General features: G+C 28.2%; 1 protein-coding gene across 4 annotated transcripts in view; it reads right to left on the bottom strand.

Moving 5' to 3' along the window:
* LOC140443757 (uncharacterized) overlaps positions 1-14,120 on the bottom strand; it is a 63,749-nt gene that overhangs the window by 5,969 nt on the left and 43,660 nt on the right. The window contains exons 1-2 of one of the 4 annotated variants that reach the window (XM_072535178.1): positions 9,490-9,547; positions 9,035-9,324 (exon numbers count right to left, since the gene is read on the bottom strand). The exons of 2 other annotated variants lie outside the window; for them this stretch is intronic. In XM_072535178.1, coding sequence (XP_072391279.1) covers positions 9,035-9,170 — 136 coding nt within the window. In that variant the 5' untranslated portion in view covers positions 9,171-9,324; positions 9,490-9,547. Of the gene's footprint in view, positions 1-9,034; positions 9,559-14,120 lie in introns of those variants that run through there. One more of the 4 variants, XM_072535177.1, reaches the window with a different exon arrangement.

Genomic DNA, 14,120 nt, shown 5'->3' on the forward strand with positions numbered 1-14,120 from the left:
ACGAGGTAATTAGTCTGTCATTTCAGTTCTCGTTATAGAGGGAGTCTACTGTATATATATATATATATATATATATATATATATATATATATATATGTATATATATATATATATGTATATATGTATATATATATATATATATATATATATATATGTATATATGTATATATATATATATATATATATATATATATATATGGTATATATATATATATATATATATATATATGGTTGGTATTTCGCCTTGCTGTTCTTGTTTGTTTTGAGGTTTCCGCGGGAGCTATATGTGCTGTCACTATTTTTCCGGGTTTGACTCTGCGTTGTAAAATGCTGGTTTTCTTGAAAACCATTGTTTTGGCGACGTTTCGGCAAGGTCTCACTTGCCATTCTCAAGCCTGGTGGATCTACTTCTCGTCGTTACTCCAGTACTAATCGAGTAACGACGAGAAGTAGATCCACCAGGCTTGAGAATGGCAAGTGAGACCTTGCCGAAACGTCGCCAAAACAATGGTTTTCAAGAAAACCAGCATTTTACAACGCGGAGTCAAACCCGGAAAAATAGTGACAGCATATAGGTATATATATATATATATATATATATATATATATATATATATATATAATATATATATATATATATATATATATATATATATATATATATTGTTATGATGTGTTTTTTTTTTTTGAATGATGAGCAATGAGTATTTTTAATAATATATAGGGTTTTTATCGCGGTTCTCAAAGAATTAGCTTGTAAGTACTTTTTTAAATTATCTTTATTATAACTATTATGAAACACACATATATATCTAACCTAGCCAATGTAAATTTAAAATAAACTATCTTTAAATTGATGTTCTTATAAAACTAATTAAATTCTATAGACAATGTTAAATTTAAACAAACTATCTTCAAAATTGAAATTGTTATGACACTAACTAAATTATATTAACAAAATTTTGTACCTTTCTTTCACTGAATGCCTAAATGAACTGTTTTCCACTATATAGATTCTAATCACCACTGAATGTCTTCGTACTTCGGTTATCCTTGTTTTTGTGAAATTACTTTTTCCAATTATCAGCTTCTACCAATTTAAGATATAGTTTTCTTCACCAGCATTTATACACCACCAGCAAACACCATTTATATTTATTCTTCTTTTCAATATACCAATATCCAATTATTATAAGTTGATTTATATTAATCTCCTATCATAATATAATTTTAATTCCTTCCAATGTCCATCCAATATTCTTCTAATATACTTTTTTTAATCTTCAATAATTATTTGTGTATAATTATAAATGTGCATTAAATTATATGCATAATTTTTAATCTTCATTTAACTCACTATATTAACAATTGGACTATCTCCAACTAACTTTCATATTTCTTATTAAACTGCTTGACTGACTTACTAAAACTGTGAACAATTGACTTCACTAACTAATCTACTAACTTTCATTATAAACTGCTTGACTTCTGACTAAAAACTTCTCTCTTGAATCCAAATCACGGGTATTTATATCCTTTTGGATATTCCAGAACCATCTGGTAAGAGATCATGTTCCATTCGTTCTATTAACTTCTATATAGATGTTCTCGAAAAAAATATCTGTTCGATCCACCGCCATAATCATTATTCCAGAATGTTCCAACATAAACACAGGTCAAATTCTGCACTCTGGAGAATTCGTTAATGTTCCATTGATAATTTTGTTGACATTTAGGCTTTTCAGATCAGAATAAACATTCAAATTAGTAACTAACACTCTAATTTAATAAAATACACATTTCAAACAATATAACCCCACTTATATTCGTAAAATTCTTAAAATGACACTTAGGAATGGAGGGTATAGTGTGTTGCCTAGTCACATGGCTCACTTAAAAATATCTACAAAATCATAACTACTAAAATACAACTTTTTACAATTATTATATGCTAATTTCTTAAAATGCCCTCACATAAATAATTTTTATAAAATTCTCTAGTATATAACTTATTTAAAACAACCAAATATCTAATATTATGTAGTATATAACTTATAAATTATTTTCTATAAACCCTAATCGTATCAATACCCCAAAATAATATTTAAAATAAATAATTTACTTATTATTTTTTTAAATATTAATTTTCTCATACCTTATTAAATTTAATAAATCAATTTTTTTTTATTTAAAATGTGTTAAATACATCCCTGTTCGCTGTCTATGTCAAAACAGAGAACAACGGAGCACAGTTCGGCTATTCTATGGTCAAACTGTCATGTCAAATGGAGCAATGGATGCGATATCAGAGAATAAAATATAACCTTAATTAAAAATATAATAGATATGGTGTTCTGTTTATTTATAGACAAAATCTAGGAATTATTTCCATTCAAAATAACTTCATCAATATAAATTGGTAAGTTTTTCCACTTTATTATATTAGAAAGACATTTTTATAGCAATTATAGTATCTAACCCCAAATTATGATTTTTAGGGTACCAAACAATTTCCATATGTACAAAATTCAACAAGTATGATGTCAAATTTATTCACAACAAAGAAATCTACCATCTATCTATGAAATGGATCTATCAGTAAGTTATTAGTGTTATTATATTTGTGTTAAAGGTATAGAAATCATTATTCAATCTCTTCATGATATTGAAAAATGTCGTTGATATGAAATATGCCTCTTAGTCTGTTCTCTGCATCTATTAACACATAACTATTTAGTCCATTCTGATTTTCAATTGTATATGGACCTTCAAACATTGGTTGTAATTTCTTACAACGGTTTTCTTTAACATTACTTTTTCTAAGTGAATGAATTAACACTTGGTCTCCTTTTTGAAATGTGATTGGTTTTTTTATATTTCGATTTTGTCTTCTGATATATTTTTCAGCTTTCCTCCTAATTCGGTTATTCACTTTCTGCATTACTTGTTCTAACATATCCTGATTATATTCACTAATCCACTTTCTGTTTCCTATATGGCCAAACATTAAATATTCTGGTACTTCCTCTGTATTCAAATTATGTGTATTATTTAAAAAATACTCTACTTGTGCTATATGTTGCTGCCAAGTTTCATGTTGATTTTGGCACAGTATCCTTAAATATTTTATAACTTCTTTAATATATCTTTCTGCAGGATTTGCCTGAGGGTGTCTGATACTTGTAAAATGAATGTTGATTCCCTTTTTCTCACAAAATGTCCGAAATTTTTGGTTGTTAAAATATGTAGCATTATCTATTATGCAATTTCTAAATGGTCCTATTTCTTCGAAAAATTGATTAATATATAATTTTAATGTTTTAACATTTGTTCTAGAGCAGGGATATAGTTTAATAAATTTTGTATATAAATCAACTATCACTAGTATATGCTTTTTTCCTGTTGGACTGAGAACTAAATTTGAAATAAAATCCATGGAAACTGTATTTAGTTTTTCATATACAACATTAGATTTATATGTGTTCTGGTTTTTGAAATTCTTTTCTTTGTTTAGTTGACATATTGGGCATTGGGTAGTAATTTCTTTTGCTATACTTATGTCATTCTTTGCAAAATAATTGTCCCTAAATAGCATCCATAGCTTTCTTGAACCAATATGCATATAATTGTTATGTAAATTTTTCAATATTTTCTTTGTTAAAGTTCTAGTTATTACATATACTTCTATGCCATTTATTATTTTATAATATACTCCATCTTTCCTAAGGACTTTTTGTTTTTCACTCAAATTGATCTGATCTCTTATAATTTCTTCTTTAGAATATAATCCAGTACTTTCTACTAATTGATTTAATCCAATTTTTATTGTTCGCTGCCCTTTTTGTGATGTATTTTCTAACCTTGATAAAGCATCTGCCACTATATTAGATTTTCCAGAAATGTATTTGATTTCAAAGCAGTATTCACTAAGTATTAGACTCCACCGGTGTATTCTACTGTTTCCATATTTGTTATTTAATATAGACGTTAAAGCTTGGTGATCTGTTTCTATTGTAAATTCATTACCCAACAAATAAAATCTTAATTTTGTGACACAGTGTACTTGCTAGTTCTAATTCTGAAACTGAGTAACCCTTTTCATGTGGCTTTGTAATTCTTGAAATGAATTGTATTGGGTATTCGACCCCATCATGTATTTGTAATAATACCCCTGATAATCTCTCTATTGATGCATCTGTTCTTAATATGAATGGCTGTGTGTAGTCAGGATAGTATATTTTCAAATTTGACAGAAAAATGTTTTTAATTTCTTGGAATGCTAGTTCTCTTCTCTGATCCCATCTCCATTTTACACCTTTTCTCAGTAGTTCAAGTAATGGAATTTCTTTTATACTTAGATCTGGTATCATCCTTTTATAATAATTAATTATTCCAATAAATCCTCTTAAAGTTCTTATATTGTGTGGTGTTTTATATTCCTGAATGACTTGTGTCCGTTCTGGATCCATTTCGATTCCCTTAGTGTTAAGTTTATAACCTAGGTATATGACTTCTTTTTGAAAAAATGTACATTTTTCTTGATTTATTTTTAGTCCAACTTTGTCTAATCTATTTATTATAATTTTTAGGTGTTTCTCATGATCTTCAGCCGTTTTAGAAAAAATTAATATATCATCAATGTAGTGAATTACAAAATGTTCATATTGATCCAAAATATCATGAAGACATCTACATAGAGCACTGCAAGATGATTGAAGTCCAAATGGTACTACTTTGAATTGATATACTACTCCATCTATCTGAAATCCTGTATACTGTCTACTAAAAATGACATTCCTGTAATTCTTCCTAATATTCCATCTATACTCATTGGTGCTTCAAATTGCTTTTCAGTAATCTTGTTAATATTCCTTGCATCCAAACATAACCTGATTTCACCTGATCTTTTTCGTACTACTACTATGGGGTTAATAAAACGTGTGTCTGCCTTCTCAATGATCCCATCTTCTAACATATTATTAATTGTTTTGTTTACTTCTTCTCTGTATTTATATGGTATTGGGTATGATTTTGTTTTAAAATCTTTTTCTTCTTTAACTTTTATACTATGGATATAATTTTGTGCCATTCTATTTTCTTTATTGACAAGTCCCTTGTGTTGCTGCAATATGGAAATGACTATTGATTTATATTCTTCAGGGCAATTTAAAACTTTCATTATATCTTCTTTTTTACAAATAAAATTATTCTTCATTATGTACTCATTATTCCTTGCTTCCAATTTTACGCACTCCGCCTCGTAGGCATCCATCTGCTTAAAATTTCCATTCCTTAAATATTCACTACAATAATTATTCTTTACATTCTTTTGGGACATATCCCTATCATCAAAATACATTTCTTCTTCATAAACATCACTATTTTCTTTTAATAATATCCTATCAACTCTTATTCCTTCTTCCACCTCATCTTTCTGCATAAATTTAATTATTTGCCCTTCCAAAGTTACCATTTTTTTTTCAAAATCTATCTTTACTTTCTTCTTTTCCAATTCATCATTTCCCATTAATATATCAACACATAAATCCTTGACAATAAATCCTTGCATATTAATTTCTTTATTAAGAATATTAATTTTAAAATTGGCTAGTTTATCAATTTCACCCAACTTCTTATTATTTGCACCAACAATTTTAATTTTTGGAATCTTTATTATATCTGATAATTTTAATGTATTAAAAATAAAATTCTCCGAGACTAAAGTACTTTCTGAACCAGTATCTATCATAATCTTAATCATTTTATTTTTGGCCAAAGCATTTATATAAATTAAATTAATAGATTCAATAATTTTCTCTTCATCTAAAGAAATAAATTCAGAAGGTTTTTCATAATAGCAATGGCCTAACTTGTAATTCAGAAAGTTTACTGCACAAAATTTTGATTATTAGAATTGTCAGATTGTATCTGACCACTTGGATCTGATGTCCTATGTCTTTCCCTACTATGACTTCTACTCACATTTTCCTGCCTTGTACTACTTCGTTCCCTGTCTTCGCAGCTTCTATTCCTTCGAACACAATTTACCTGTCTGTTATAGTTAGGTCGCTCTGTATTTCTTCTATTATTAAAATCTTGTCTATTATTATTAGTACTGTTATTAAAATGTTGTCTATTATAATTACTATTGTTATTACAATTCTGTCTAATTTGATTACTGTTATTATTATTAAAATTTTGTAAATTATTACCATACCTAGTATTATTGTTATATGATTGTCTATATTGTTGATTATCATTTTTATTATATTGTAAGTTATTATTGTTTTTTCTGTTGTTATTATTACTTGTCATATTGCCTCTTTGTATTCTTTGAATAAAATTAATAAAATTATCTATTGTTTGAATATTTTGTACAGTTACGGTTTGCACAACATCAGCATCAAAATGTCTAGATACATTTAAGACTGTTTCATCCTCTCTAAGTGGTGGTTCTAAATATTTTGCAACTGTTATCAATTTCAATATCGGATTTACCAGATTATCGGATTACCAGATATCGTAAAACACATAAAGATAGGACGTCTAAGGTGGGTAGGCCATGTTATGCGGATGGAGCAAACCGACCCAGCTAGAAAAACGCTCCTTGATAGACCTATTGGTCAAAGAAGAAGAGGAAGACCCAGAACAAGATTCCTAGATAACATCGATGAAGACATGAGAAATATGGAAATACGTGCTTGGCGGAGGAAGGCAATGGATAGGGACGACTGGAGAAAAATTCTTGGGGAGGCTAGGACCCACACAGGGTTGTAAAGCCAAAATGATGATGATATCAATTTCAATGCATAATCTACCATATTTGATTTTAAATTTTGATTATACTTTCCAAAATATAGAATTTCTCTAAACTTGGCTTGCTCTAATTCACCCCAATAATAATTTAAAAATTTATTTTCAAATGTTTGAAAATTATCTAAATCATTCTCAATACTAGCAAACCAAGTTGCTGCATTGTCATTTAATGTCATTCTAATATAATCTTTAATATCATTAATATTATTCACAAATCTTAATTTATGTTTTAAACTATTTATGTATACTCTAGGATGCAAATTTTTTATATTACCAGAGAATTTAATCCCAGTCTCATTTATTAAATTTAAGTAAGGTCTCCCTATGTCTCTCATTTGTGAAATATCATCTATTCTCTGTTCCACATTTCTTATTTGATTACAATTTATTTGGATATTTTGTTGTATATCGTCTAATTTTTCTTCTGTGTTTCTCCTGTCTTCGTTAATTTTTACTTCTAAGTTACATTTCTGTAACTCTATTTTCTGTTCTATATCTATCTTATTATCTTGAATAATCCTCTTTACTTCTGTCCTCTCATTGTCTATCCTTTTCTTGTAGTCATTCCGTATACTTTTTATTTCATTTGCTACTTTTTTCTCTGCAGCTTCAAGTTTTTTATCCATTTGTTTTACAATTTTATTATTATTATCTTCTATTTTCTTTTCTAGTTTTCTATAATTCTCTTCCAATTTCTGTTCCATTTTTTTTATGTCTTCTTTGACTTCTTTTGAATTCTCTTCCAATTTTTTTATGTCTTCTTTGATTTCTTTTGAATTCTCTTCCATTGTCTTGTTCATCTGCATCATTAATGACATCAAAGCTGCCATATTGACATTTTCCTCTCTTTCTGGATTCATTTCTGCAGTATCTTGTGGAACTTGAACTAAACTCTCCTCTTGTATAGGTTGTGTTTCTACTTCCACATCTTCTTCATTCTTTTTGCTTCTTGTACCTTTCTTTCCTTGAGACATTTTGAGATTTTACTTGTTCAAATATAATTAAAAATAAAATCTATAATTTTTCCTTTCTACTGATAATTAATTTAATAATATGAGAGCACTTATCTTCCCAAACTAATTCTTTTAAATAGAGAGCCACCGCGTTGGGTGCCAAATTGTTATGATGTGTTGTTTGTTTGAATGATGAGCAATGAGTATTTTTAATAATATATAGGGTTTTTATCGCGGTTCTCAAAGAATTAGCTTGTAAGTACTTTTTTAAATTATCTTTATTATAACTATTATGAAACACACATATATATCTAACCTAGCCAATGTAAATTTGAAATAAACTATCTTTAAATTGATGTTCTTATAAAACTAATTAAATTCTATAGACAATGTTAAATTTAAACAAACAACACATCATAACAATATATATATATATATATATATATATATATATATATATATATATATATATATATATATATTATATATATAATATATATATATATATATATATTAATATATATATATATATTATATATATATAATATATATATATATATATATATATATATATATATATATATATATATATATATATATATATATATATATATATATATATATATATATATATATATATATATATATATATATATATATATATATATATTAAACATGGTTCACTGCCTGATATTTTCAGAGAAACGCTTCAATTTCTCATACAAGATGTTTGACAATATCTTGTATGGTGTATTTAGGAGAGTTATTCCACAGTAAGTATTGCATTGTATTTGGTTCCCCTTTTTTGTAGCAGACATATTACCCCTATGCTCCATAGACCAAATTTTAGAAGCTATTTTTAGCATCACCTTGGTGATCTGCTTTACACAGAGTTTAAATAACTCTGCTGGGATGCCATCTCCACCTGGAGATTTTTGGTTTTTTAGTTTGCTTATTGATATTTTCACTTTTGTCACCAGAAGTGGGGGATCCACAAATTCCTCATTTTGGTACTCCAGTTCTATGTTCTAGTAGATTCCCCTTCCAGCGATGCTCGAAAGTGTCACCCATTGTAACAGGATAATAGCACCATTTTAGTTTTAGATGTGAATGTAAACCATGAAGTAGATATATAAGGAACTACATTGGTCAATATTAGATACATGTCTAAGAAAGTGCTGATTTTAAGATTTAAGATTTTATTTAACTTGCTGTATTAGATGAATTCGAATTGTGAAGATTATAAAACATTTATTTGGACTTACTTTTATTTCCTGTCTCAAATGAATATTTGTCTGATTCATCCTTCAATTCTGTGAGATCTAATTCTGTGGATAGCTGATTGGCGTATCTTAGGTCATATTCATCAAACTCCTTCTTAACATCAATTTTAACTTCCATAATTATTAAATTTCGAGAAAACTAAAATATTAACAATATGTTCCGAGTCTAGCCTCGAAAGAGCCAGTTTACCACACTTATACTTGCTTATACTTAGGGTAGTTCCACCAGAGAACAACCCAACACTGTCTCTGTTATTCTAGGGTTCCACTAACTTAACAAACAAAACTATGACACCACAGCACAGTGAGCACAGTTTAACCACAAACTTTTTCTTTTTATACTATGACCACAGTATCTGTGATGATACTATCAAAGAATATAGACGCTTATAAGCGTCTATATTCTTTGATACTATACCAGCAGAGAACAACCCAACCTGTTATTCTAGGACTATACCAGAGAACAACCCATTCTAGGACTATACTCTGTTTTTTAACCAGGAGGAGTAAACTAAAAAGACAGATTCACACCTAAGAAAGTTACTAGAAAAGTCACCTAATACATCTTCTTTTTTGGTTGATAATCTCGGCCTTGCGGTAATCCTGTAATCAGTATCAGACAACCTCACAGGTCGATTCTTTATGTTTGAATAATATTTTTTTCCAATTCACTTCAAATATATATATTTTTGTTTTTCTAATTACAATAAAAAAATGTTGGATTGTTATGAAGAAGTTGAAGAATTTTTAGAGTTTATTTATCACATTGTAGAAGAAAATCGCCCAGAACGTATACGAAAGCGATACATTCGTGATAAAATTATATCTAAAATAAAATGGAATTTTACAATATTTCATCAGCGCCTTAACTTAAACATCAAATATTATATGCTACTTTATAGGAATATAACCAGTTTATCTGTCGTACAGATGTTTTAACTCCTTCATCGTATGTTGCAAGGATAGAAGTTCGACCGCCAATATTTTTAGGATATGTTACTGTTCCAGTCTGCTTATATTCCTTAACTGTTCTGTAAATAGTTGAACTCGCAACACCTAAAATTAGCACATTATTTTAGTAAGTCTTGATTTTAACAATAACTATTCTGCAAAACTAACCTGTTGCCTGTTTTATTTTTGCTACCATGGCTATTATTTTCATTCCACGATTATCAATTTTTATTTGTTTGTACATGTTTAAAATGCATTGTTTTTCATTTGATGATAAATGACCCAGATCTACTCGGCGTTTTTTTAGGTGGAGAAGGATAATTACCACTTGTATTTGGTATTGAATACATATTGTTACCTTAATAACACTAATACCTAAATTAGCTAAATAGTTTTGAAAAGAACTGTTTTTTATATAAATGCAAACGAAAAATCTAAAAATTAAAGGAATAACGCAGAAAATATAAAAAAATCGTCGATATAAACTTTGAATTTTAAAATTTCATAAATGTAATTAGTGTCAAAATGTCATAATTTAGTGGAGTAAAATTGCCTGTGGTTGGACCAATTACAAACGAGCATTACGGCGCGGTAAATTTGAATTATTCCTCATGGTTAAAAAACAAACCATAGATGCATAAAAGGCTCCAAACCTGAAATATATATCATTAATACTACTTCAATTATTGATTAATGTATAATGCCTTTCATCGGATGTTGAATGTTAACCAATGTATTTGTATTTTTCAGTTTAAAATTAAAATGCTTGGCCTTTAAAATCCGATCAGTTCGATACCATGAAACAAAAACAAGAGATTGATGAGAGGATGGATTGAGCCGACGAGATGACAGATGGTTTATATTTATTGGTGTTTTTCAATGTTAAAATTAACATTACAAATGAAACATATGCATATATATTCTTTATCTATGACATATGCAATCAAAAGATATTTAAAAATTAATAGTTTAGAATTATCAAAAAAGAAAAATTAAATCGATTATCACTGGACTCAGGGCTTAAAAATGGTAAAATAGTAAATGTGACATATGACATAACGTCGCCTGAGAATTATACTGTTCCATCTCCTAAAACTCAATTTTACAGGAGAGCGTTTTTAAATTTAATGTAAAATACTTTTGATATTATTGAAAAATTGTTTTACAGATCATGATCACTGTTTGCATATTAAATTACTTTTTGTTATAGTGCTTTATTATTGCCAATTAAAACAACATTAACATGTAATACGGAAAAATTTATTTGGATATAGAACAAAAGAAACATTTAACTGAAATATTTGGGATATAGAACATGTATAGTGGATATAGAACTAACTAATTCTTAAAATGTTTTATTGGTGGTAACGACAAATTATCAAATAAAAACCAAAATTTATTAAATATATGACCGTAACTTAAACAAAAATACAATTATTAGGTGTACTAAAAAAACAATAATCTTCTATTTCTCGCTACTTTCCTTATTTGTCTATTTCTTTTGTTTTTCTTTGTTGCACATGATACTTGAATTGTGCTTCAAAACAACATTGTAAAACTCTTTATCAACTTCCGGCATGAACAGTATCATCTCTTTGAGATGCTTTTTCTTTAATTCAGGTAATTTTGGTGTTAAATTAACGAGTTGCAGCACTTCTGGTAAATTATTATGTATTTGACATCGCGTTTTTTTAACGTTTTCCAGTTTAATTTCCTTAAGTGGCCCTTCATATAGTTCACCATATTTTATGATTAAAGGAAATTCTTTTTCGTATATCAGATGTTTCACTTTAGTGTAAGGTACGTTTCGATAGGATAATTTTTCTGATTCTGCTTGGTAATTTTTATAATCTGCAGTGATCATTTGAAAAAATTTAAATTTCATTTTCCACGAGTTTGGAATCTTCGTTAAAATTTTTAACAAACTTACTCCAAATATCTACATTTTTTACAAATCTTTCTATACAACTATGAGCTGCATCGACTTCTTGTACACAGCTGTGACCCGGTTCACCAAATTTCTGTTCTAATATTTTTATCTGACCTGAAGAATTGGATTGCAAAAAATGTTGCAAAGCAAATGTCATTATTGAATTTTTATTTTGAGGTACACAGCTGTCTGACCATAAAATTAATTTTTCAAGTGCAGGATTATCTAGTACTACTTTTTTAAGTATTTTAATCAAAGCACAAGAAATATGAAGTCCGCTTCTACCAGAAATCATTTCATGCCATAAGGCATTATACACGATCTTAGTTTTGTCGAAATGAGCAGTTAAATTATAACAAGAAAATTTTGTTTTATAATAAAAATTGCTTACGTTAGATTTTGGTAGCGAAAAAACTTTTTGCAGATCAAAACATAAAACACCAACACATTTGCCCTCGGAGGATATAAATTTGTCTCGGTTTTTTTCCTGATGTACCAAATCTTTATTTTTCTTGTGAGTTTCAAATTTTAAAATATCTGCTTCAGTCGGATTAGTAAGAGAATTATATGCTGCACACTTATCACATATATCTTTCTTGGGACAAAAGAATGTCAAATTAAATTCAGTATTGAATATTGTCCGATACATATGATATTTGACTGGTTCTGATTCTTGAGTTTTGTATAGATCATACATTTTTTGTAAATTTAAATTTCTTTCCAAATATTGTTTGGTAGAACTCTGTCGACAATAGTGAGAGTCGACTCTTTGAAAAGAGTTAATATGTTCTCGTACTTTTTGTTTTTTTCCCTCGGAGATAGTTTTCTTCTGATGCCTGCCACGAATAGGGGAACGAACAATGCATCTAACATCATCTTTTACACTTTTAAAAAAGTAGTAAATCCTCTGTTTACTAATATTTAATGTATTAAAAAATGTAATGTTGGCAAACTCTTATTTTAACTCCTCATACATAAAAAAAATATTGATATGAAAATGTTTTTTTGCTGGTTTCATTGTTTGTTCTTTTTCTTACTGATAAAAAAAGGTTCACATGTTTTGAGTAGAACTGATTCTTTTTGTCATCATTAAGAGACCAAAACTGTCTATGAATTGTATCTCTTTCGTCAGGAGTAATTTTAGCAGTACACTGTAGTACACAATTTTCAGATCGACATGTCTCTATTTTCACAGATTTCTTTTCCCTGGTCCGCTTCATTGTATCAACATATTCTTGTCCAGATTGTCGTTTATGTTTTCTTATATTTTGTTTCCAATTTGATGGTCTTCTTTTTCGTTTTCTACTAATCACCGCAGGTTTATTAACTTCTTCGTTAAGATACTCTTCTTCCTCTGTCATCTCAATTTGACTCTCAGGTAACTTTTGTAATTGAAGATTATTTTCTTTTTCTTCATAGTTTTGTGCCAATGCGTCTACTTCTTGCAGTGTGCTAAATTGTAAATTTTGTGTATCCATAGTGTTTAAAGTAACCATTTGTAAAACAACAACTTTTCCTTCATTTGGTGTCGCTTTAGGTCCGTGCTTATCTTGAGATGTTTCTTTACTAATGTTTTCTTTGTCGTTTTCGACATCCTCTTCGATAATATGCCACAAAGAGCTAAAATAAGATATTATTTAGTGGTATTATTTCTCAAAAAATTTAATGTAAGCTTACTTCCAAACGTCACTAGGACATGAAGAAGGCCTTGTTGGCGACGGTGAAAGTTTTGCACTCATTATAAACTGCAAAAAGAAATTGATTTAAATATCAATGTAGTAAGAAACACATGCAATTCGAATCAAAATTACAAAATTAAAAGGAACGAATTTGAAATATGACCACATTACTTTCTGAAACATTCATGCTAATCCACCCCTGTACTACTCTATTCATATCAAAACACATACAACCCGTATTAGTAATTTAATAGTTACAAATACATAATAATGTGTAACATATTTCTTTTTATAATAATTATCAAGATTTTTTATTGATTTGAATAGGTTTAATTACATTTTATTCAATAAAATATCCGTGTCTATGAAAATTTTGAGGTTAGGTAATATTGCAAATTCGTTTAATAAGGATGATTAAATCAACACAATAATATTAAACGTACTTACTTAAATTGTTTCAGGAATACCCACTACTATTTAGTTTAAATACATTTTCTTACTATTCACT

The sequence above is a fragment of the Diabrotica undecimpunctata genome, chromosome 6 (genome assembly GCF_040954645.1).
Source record: "Diabrotica undecimpunctata isolate CICGRU chromosome 6, icDiaUnde3, whole genome shotgun sequence".
Classification (NCBI taxonomy): domain Eukaryota; kingdom Metazoa; phylum Arthropoda; class Insecta; order Coleoptera; family Chrysomelidae; genus Diabrotica; species Diabrotica undecimpunctata.